The 6,981-nt window shown below is 66.7% G+C and overlaps 2 protein-coding genes across 3 annotated transcripts; one reads left to right on the forward strand and one right to left on the reverse strand.

The window, feature by feature from the left end:
- The first annotated feature begins 8 nt into the window (after positions 1-8).
- On the forward strand, positions 9-3,101 carry H696_00333. Of its 2 annotated transcripts, XM_009494181.1 has the most exons (4): positions 9-320; positions 786-2,055; positions 2,180-2,793; positions 2,974-3,101. In XM_009494181.1, exons 1-4 carry the CDS (start codon positions 123-125, stop codon positions 3,073-3,075), a joined length of 2,184 nt encoding a protein of 727 aa, XP_009492456.1. In that variant the 5' UTR covers positions 9-122; the 3' UTR covers positions 3,076-3,101. The 2 variants fall into 2 exon arrangements, with proteins under 2 accessions (XP_009492456.1, XP_009492455.1); XM_009494180.1 differs by having other exon boundaries at positions 9-2,055; positions 2,974-3,075.
- A 159-nt stretch (positions 3,102-3,260) lies between these two features.
- Positions 3,261-6,981, reverse strand: H696_00334 (hypothetical protein). Its single transcript, XM_009494182.1, has 7 exons — positions 6,905-6,981; positions 6,703-6,825; positions 6,444-6,617; positions 6,151-6,237; positions 5,917-6,000; positions 5,187-5,735; positions 3,261-4,989 (listed from the first exon to the last, which is right to left on the reverse strand). The coding sequence occupies exons 1-7, from the start codon at positions 6,966-6,968 to the stop codon at positions 3,347-3,349; spliced, it is 2,724 nt and encodes a 907-aa protein (XP_009492457.1). The 5' UTR covers positions 6,969-6,981; the 3' UTR covers positions 3,261-3,346.

A 6,981-nucleotide genomic window follows, 5' to 3' on the forward strand; every position in this document is an offset into this window, starting at 1 on the left:
CCCCCCCACTCTCCCCCGCCCGTTCCCTTCCCCCGCCTTCATCTTTGCTTGTTCATTCTCTCGCTTTTCTCTGTCAAGAGCCAAGCGCCATCTCGATTTCCGTCTCGATCACATCCCCGGAGATGACCTCGAGCTCCGACTACGATCCCGCAACCTCGGCTGTCGAGGTTGCCGCCGCTTCTGAGAGCCTCCCTGTCGCTGAGGCTCCGACTGTCCCCAAGATGTCTGAGGAGGTTGCCGAGACCATCGAGGCCACTGCTGAGGAGACCGCCGAGGAGGTTGCTGAGACCGCCGAGGAGGTTGCCGAGACTGCCGAGGAGGTTGCCGAGACCACTGAGGAGACCACTGAGGAGGCCACTGAGGAGGCCATCGAGGAGGTCACTGAGGAGGCTACTGAGGAGGCTACTGAGGAGGCCACCGAGGAGGCCACCGAGGAGGCCACCGAGGAGGCCACCGAGGAGGTCACTGAGGAGGCCACTGAGGAGACCGCCGAGGCTGCTGCCGAGGAGACCGCCGAGGCTGCTGCCGAGGAGACCGCCGAGGCTGCTGCCGAGGAGACCGCCGAGGCTGCTGCCGAGGAGGCTGCCGAGGAGGTTGCCGAGGAGGTTGCTGAGACCACCGAGGAGGCCACCGAGGAGACCCCCGAGGCTGCTACTGAGGAGATCACCGAGGAGGTTGCTGAGACCACCGAGGAGGCCACTGAGGAGGCCACTGAGGAGGTTGCCGAGACCACCGAGGAGGCCACTGAGGAGGTTTCCGAGACCACCGAGGCTGTTGCCGAGGAGGTTGCCGAGACCACCGAGGAGGTTGCCGAGACTACCGAGGAGACCACCGAGACCACTGAGCCTGCTGCTGAGGAGACCACCGAGGAGACCGCCCAGACCACCGAGGAGACCACCGAGGAGACCACCGAGGCTGCCCCGCTTGCCCACTCGGCTGATGATATTGAGGAGGACGAGGAGGCCACTGAGCCAGCCACCGACGCGATCGAGGCCGCTGCCGGCGAGATCGCCGCTGCCGTTGTCAAGGCCGCCGTCGAGGCTGCCGTTGAGGAGGCCACCGCCGCCGAGTCGACCACCACCTCCATTGCCACGGCCGACATCGGCCACGACGCCGTCGAGGAGGCGGCCACCGAGACCGGGTCCTTCGAGAAGGGCACCTCCCGCCCGGCCACCGCCCTCATCAACCAGTTCCTGGTTGCCTTTGCCGAGAAGCTCAACAAGCACCTTACTCCTGTCATGCCGGAGGAGCCGGTGGCCGGTGGCGATGCCGGTGCCGCCGTTGAGAAGAAGCCCACCGCCTCGGACGAGGAGCCCATTTCCACCAGCCCTTCGGAGGTGGTCGTCGAGGCCAAGGACGCCGATGAGACGACTGCCGAGTCGGCGGCCGCCGTCGAGCCGGCTGCCACCGAGGCCCCGGCCCCCCTGGCCTCGTCTCTGTGGGGCGTGGACATGTCGACCCTGACCGAGGCGCGTGAGACCCCGGCCACCGCGGCCCAGCTGACCTCGGCGCAGCGCCTGCTGGTGATCAAGTACCTGCGCGCGCGGCAGGGCGACGCCTCCGCGGCCGCCGATGCCCTGCTGGCGACCCTCGTCTGGCGCCATGCCTTCGGCGTCGAGAGCCTGATGGCCTCTCCGACGGCGGAGGACATCGCCGTGGCCGCGGCCGATGGCGTGCTGAACCCCCATGTGGGCCGCATTGCCGGCATCGATCGCGAGGGTCACCCGGTTTGCTGGAGCCATTACGGCTCGCGCCTGGACACCGGGAAGCTGCTGGAGACCCCGGGCTTCGAGGGGCTCTTCCTCCGCTGGCGCATCTCCCTCATCGAGCGTGCTATGCTGATGCTGGACTTCCAGGGCGATTGGAGCCTGGTCGGGGCGGACACCTGCCCTCATGGTCTCGGCACCCATGACACTCTGATGCTGACCCAGGTCCATGATTACGAGGGTGTCGGTCTCTTCTCGTCCATGGGCCGCGATGCTCGTATCAAGGCCCTCACCAAGGAGGTCATCTCCCTGATGAGCGACCACTACCCGGAGACCCTGCGTCGGAAGTGTGCGTCCCCCTGTTTTGCCCGATGTCTCGTTTTCTGCTCTTCTCTCTCTCTCTCTCTGGCGCGTGCGCGCGCGCGCGCGCGCCCTCCCTCATGTGCTCACCCGCTCCTCCCTCGCCCTGCCAGTCTTCATCAATGTCCCTCGGCTGATGGCCGGTCTGATGTCCGTCTTCTCGGCCTTCACTCCGGCCGCCACGAAGTCCAAGTTCATTGTGGCCTCGGCCGGGTCGGCCCAGTCGGCCCTCTTCGAGCACATTGACCCGACCAATGTCCCCGTGGAGTATGGCGGCTTCTTCGATGACTCGGAGCAGGCCCTTTCTCGGAGCAGCTTCGATTTGACCGCCCCCGCCCGGCAGGTGGCCCAGACCTCGGTCTCGGTGCCTGCCGGCGCGCGCATCCGCGTCAGCTACCATGTCCTTTCCGGCAGTGACATCGGCCTGAAGGTGGCCCTGCTGCCTGCGGTCGCTGAGAAGGAGGAGGACACCACGTCCTCCGGCGGCGAGTCCGACTCGGCGTCCGAGCCGACCGCTGCCCCGACCGAGGTTGGCCGGGAATTTGTGGTCCCGGCCGCGGCCCCCGGTGAGGCCGCCTCGCGCAACATCACTGTCACTCTGGACAACCGGTCGGCCATGTTCCTTGGCTGCCGCTACTTCGCTTGCGTCTCGGTCTTTGAGGCCCCGGCCGTTGAGGAGGCCACTGCCGAGGTTGTCGCCGAGGAGGCCGCCGAGACCACCGAGGAGGTTGTCGCCGAGGAGGCCGCCGAGACCGCCGAGGAGGTTGTCGCTGAGGAGGTCGCCGAGACCGCCGAGGAGGTTGTCGCTGAGGAGGCCGCCGAGACCACCGAGGAGGCTGTCACTGAGGAGGTCGCCGAGGCGGCCGCGGAGGCTGTCGCTGAGGAGGTTGCCGAGACCACCGAGGAGGCTGTCGCTGAGGAGGTTGCCGAGACCGCTGAGGAGACTGCCAAGACCGCCGAGGAGGTCGTCGCGGAGACCGCTGAGGAGGCTGCTGAGGCCACCGAGTAAAGGGCCCAACCTTTTTCTCCCACAAGAATACAAAATGTGCCGTCTTTTTTCTTTTTTTTTTGCGTCACTTGCTGCTACTCATTCCTGCCAACTGTGGTGCACGCGCATGGGCATGTGCTAGCGTGGCATGTGTGCTTCCTTTCTCTCCCCTCCTTCTCTCCCTTTTCCCCCAACAAAGATGACCGGGGAATTGTATGATATATTTTGATATGCTATTTTTTCCGCTTCCTTCACAGCACGCCTGAGCGACAGGCACTTCACAATCGTGCACTCAGAGGGACGGCGGCAGTTGCGGGGGATGGTGCTGCTGGGGGGTCGGATAGTGCCCAGCCAGGGGGGGCGGCAAGACAGGGGGAGGCGCGCCCGGCCCGCCGGGCCCCATGTCACCCACTCCAGGGGGCAACTTCGGCGGCAGCGACCCATACTGGTGCTCGGGGCCCATGTGCCACGAGGCCAGATGCGGGGGCATGGCAGTCGCCTGGTGGGGCGGCTGCGATTGTGAATACATCGACGGATGCTGGGGATGCGGGTGCTGGCCGATCCCATGCTGTGGAAATCCTTGCCACGTCCCGCTGGACCCGGGCAGATTCCCGAGAGCCGCCGGGTGTTGTGACTGCGGGAGGGCATACATGTGAGATGCCGTTCGACCGCTGTAAGTGTGTGAAGAGTGGCCGGCTGCCGCCGCCGAAGCTGCCGCCGCCACCGACAGGGGGCGGTGCGTCGTGGCGAAGGAATGCGGCGTTGGGGCCGGCGGTGGGGGCTGGCCGGCGGCCGGCGCCAGAGAGGCAGGCAAACTCACCGGGGCAGGGGTGGCGCCCGGGGCCGCGGCGGCCGCGGCGACGGGAGGGGCAGGGGTGGCGGCGGCGGCGGTGGCGGCGGCGGCCGCGGTAGCGGCACCCCCAGATGCCCGAGTATTCGGGCTGGCCACATAGCTGGGCGTCACTGGCGGGGGCACCACCGGAGGGGGCTGCGAGATGAAGCAGTACGAAGGGAAGGTCTGCTCATTGGGGCTGACCGTGGCACACCAGTGTTGCAGCCACTGGGGAAGGATGCCCGAGGCAATTTGCCGGCCGATGAGCGACCGCAGTGACCGGGCCAGGAGGGAGTTGGTGTTGTGTGGCCGGAGGCAGGGCAGGCCAAAGTGCTGGCCGTCGGTGGATGCCATGGTGAAGAGCACCGCACCGGTGATCCACTCATTTGTGCGCGGGCTGGCGGCCGATCCGGAGCCGGTGGCGGACCCGCCGCTGCTCCTTGCCGAGCTGCTCCCCGGGAGACGCATGTACGCTCCATCGTAGAGGCCCTCGGCGCGCAGCCAATCGACCACCCGCTGGGCCGACCAGTAGAGAAGGCACTCATTGCGCAAGTCGGGCGAGTCTCCGACGGCCGGGGCCGGGAGCCCGAAGAGGACCATCGTCGCCCGAAGGTGGAGGATGATGGCCTGAAGCGGGGTCAAGCCGCAGGTGCCGGGATCCGCGAGGAAGGAGAGGGTCCCGTTGGCGGCGAACACCGTGCCGTTGATGCTGTGCGCACGTAGCCGAGCCAGGGCCGATGGAGCCAAGCCGCAATCGGCCGCCCAGAGGACAAATTCCGCCGGACGCAAGGCACGAAAGCTCTCGGCCCGGGCCGACGGGTCACACTGCCCTGGCGGGCCTCCGGCAAGCGATGGTACCGATGCGGCCAGGGTCCGCTGCTCCTGGAGGGCCAGCTCCAGCGATGAGCGGACCTGCACCAGGGCATCGATGGCCGCGGCGCCGGAGACGTCGACCTGCGTGGCGGTGCCGGCCACCATGGCCTCGAAGGAGGCGCTGCGCGAGGAGCGTTCCCGCTTGGCGGCCTCGTCGAAGGATTGCAAGTCAGCCGAGAAGGTGTCCATCTGCTGGAGGAGGCGCTGGCGATCGACGAAGATCTCCTCCACTGGAGGTTGGAGAGGAGGACGGGGTGGGAGGGGGGGGGGGAGGGGATATGCGGTGAGCATGGCGCGACGCCGATGGGATAGTGGTAGATCAGTCAATGGACCGATGAGAGAGAGAGAGAGAGAGAGAGAGAGACAGGACGAGCAGGGGGACGCAGACAACAAAGTGCAAGCGAGGCAGACGCCGCGTCACACGCACGGCGCTTCTTCAGGCGGATCTCCTCCTCCTCGAGGGTTGTCAGCTCCAGGTAGCAGGTGGCCTTCTGGTCGACCAGGCGCTGGCGCTCGGCCACCGCCTCGCGTGACTGTGCCTCCAGCGTCTGCTGAGCCGCCCGTAGGTTGCTGATCTTGGAGGCCAGGTGCGAGGTGCACAGGAGGGGAACCGGCTCGGCGACAAGGGCAGAAGCCGAAACTGGGGCCGGGGCGGGGGCCGGGGCTGGGGCTGGGGAATCGGCCCCACCGCTGGCCAAAGATGCCAGAGACAAGGAGGACATGGAGCTGGCCCGCAATTCGGCCGGATTCGGCCGCGAACCGACCGACAGGACGCTGACCACGGTTTGTTCGCTGGACTCGCTGGCGCGCGAGGCAAAGTCCCCAGCCGACCGGCCGAGGATCTCGCGGACCGAGGGGGCGTGCTGAAGCCGAGACAGCCGATCCTTGACCGCCTTGTAGGCCAGGTCCACCGAAGCCGCACGACCCTCGAGGCAATCCTCGACCGACCCGTACACCGGTGGACTGACGCTGGTGTCTGTGGGCAGGGGGGGGGGAAGGACCGGTTAGTCCGGCTATGGGGGTTGCCGGCCGGGAACACACGTCCCACAGCCGGTCGCAGAGGACCCGCGGAAGCAGGAGGGCCGGGAGGGGTGGGCGGGGGGAGGGGGGGGGGGGCGAGACCAAGCCCTGTCAAGTCGGGGAAAATGCACACGCACCTCGAAGAGACAAGGTAATGAGGGTTTTGTTGATACGGAGGGCCTCGATCAGAAAGGCAGCTCCTTCATCACTGATGCCACAACCTTTCATTGGGGGCCGGGAGAGAGAGAGAGAGAGAGGAGGGGAAGGAAGATTAGCAGGCGAGTGTGGACAGTTGAAAGCCCTGGGGCAAAAGTACCCAGATGCAAGGGGAGGAAGAGAGAGGGGACGGGGCCGGAGAGAAGACCATGTACCATCGAGGGAGAGAACGAGGAGGGTCTGATTTTGCTTCAGCGAGGTGGAAAAGACGAGCGCCGCGCCATCGGTGATATTCTGGTTGTCTGGGTCGGATGTGTGTGTGTGTGTGGGGGGGGGGGGGGGGGGGGGGGGGGGGGGGGGGGGGGGGGGGGGGGGAGGGGTCAGCAGGGGGGGGGGGGGTGTGGGGATGTGTGTGTGTGCGGGGGGGGGGCGGGGGGGGGGGAGGGGTCAGCAGCGTGGATGGCAGTCACCGGAGCACGGCGAGCGGCGAGCGAGGAGGGAGGCGCACGGCGGAGGTGGAGCTCGAAGAGCTTGGAATTGGTGCGCAGTGCCGTGGCCAGAACCATGGAGACCTGATCATTCATGGAGTCGCAGCCGCTGATCTCCACAATGCGAAGGTGGCTGTTTTTCTTCAGCTCATTGGCAAAGAGAACGAGCGAGTTGATGGAGATGGCATTCTGGTCTGGAGCGGGCCAGGGCGAGTCAGTGCCGGGTGGAGCCCGGGCCAGCGCGGTTGGAGGCAGCGACGTGGCCCGGCGGGGACGTACTGATGAGCCGGATGTCAATGAGGTCGGTGTTGGCCTTGAGCGTGGACAACAGCGTCGGGACGGTTTCCTCGGTGATGGTAAGGCGCTCGTATCTCCCAGTGAAATCCGGGATCACAAAGTCGGCTGGTCAAGCGGAGGGGCAATCGTGTGGTGAGCGACGGCACAGGAGCAGGGCCCGATGGCGGAGCAGGTAAATCGGTACCCTCCGTGTCCTCTGGGAGGATGGCTACGCTTTGGTACTGGAGGATGTTCGTCCAGACGCTCATGGCGGGCGGGAGG

The sequence above is a fragment of the Fonticula alba genome (genome assembly GCF_000388065.1).
Source record: "Fonticula alba strain ATCC 38817 unplaced genomic scaffold supercont2.1, whole genome shotgun sequence".
NCBI lineage: Eukaryota > Rotosphaerida > Fonticulaceae > Fonticula > Fonticula alba.

Bases quoted from the DNA above. Each gene is read 5' to 3' on its own strand.
- H696_00333 (XM_009494180.1), top strand. From the start codon at position 123: ATGACCTCGAGCTCCGACTACGATCCCGCAACCTCGGCTGTCGAGGTT. The intron at 2,056-2,179 runs GTGCGTCCCCCT...TCGCCCTGCCAG, and splicing joins GGAGACCCTGCGTCGGAAGT to TCTTCATCAATGTCCCTCGG. The intron at 2,794-2,973 runs GTTGTCGCCGAG...ACCACCGAGGAG, and splicing joins CCGCCGAGACCACCGAGGAG to GCTGTCGCTGAGGAGGTTGC.
- H696_00334 (XM_009494182.1), bottom strand. From the start codon at position 6,968: ATGAGCGTCTGGACGAACATCCTCCAGTACCAAAGCGTAGCCATCCTC. The intron at 6,618-6,702 runs GTACGTCCCCGC...GGCCCGCTCCAG, and splicing joins CATTGACATCCGGCTCATCA to ACCAGAATGCCATCTCCATC. The intron at 6,001-6,150 runs GTACATGGTCTT...CCCCAATGAAAG, and splicing joins CCTCGTTCTCTCCCTCGATG to GTTGTGGCATCAGTGATGAA.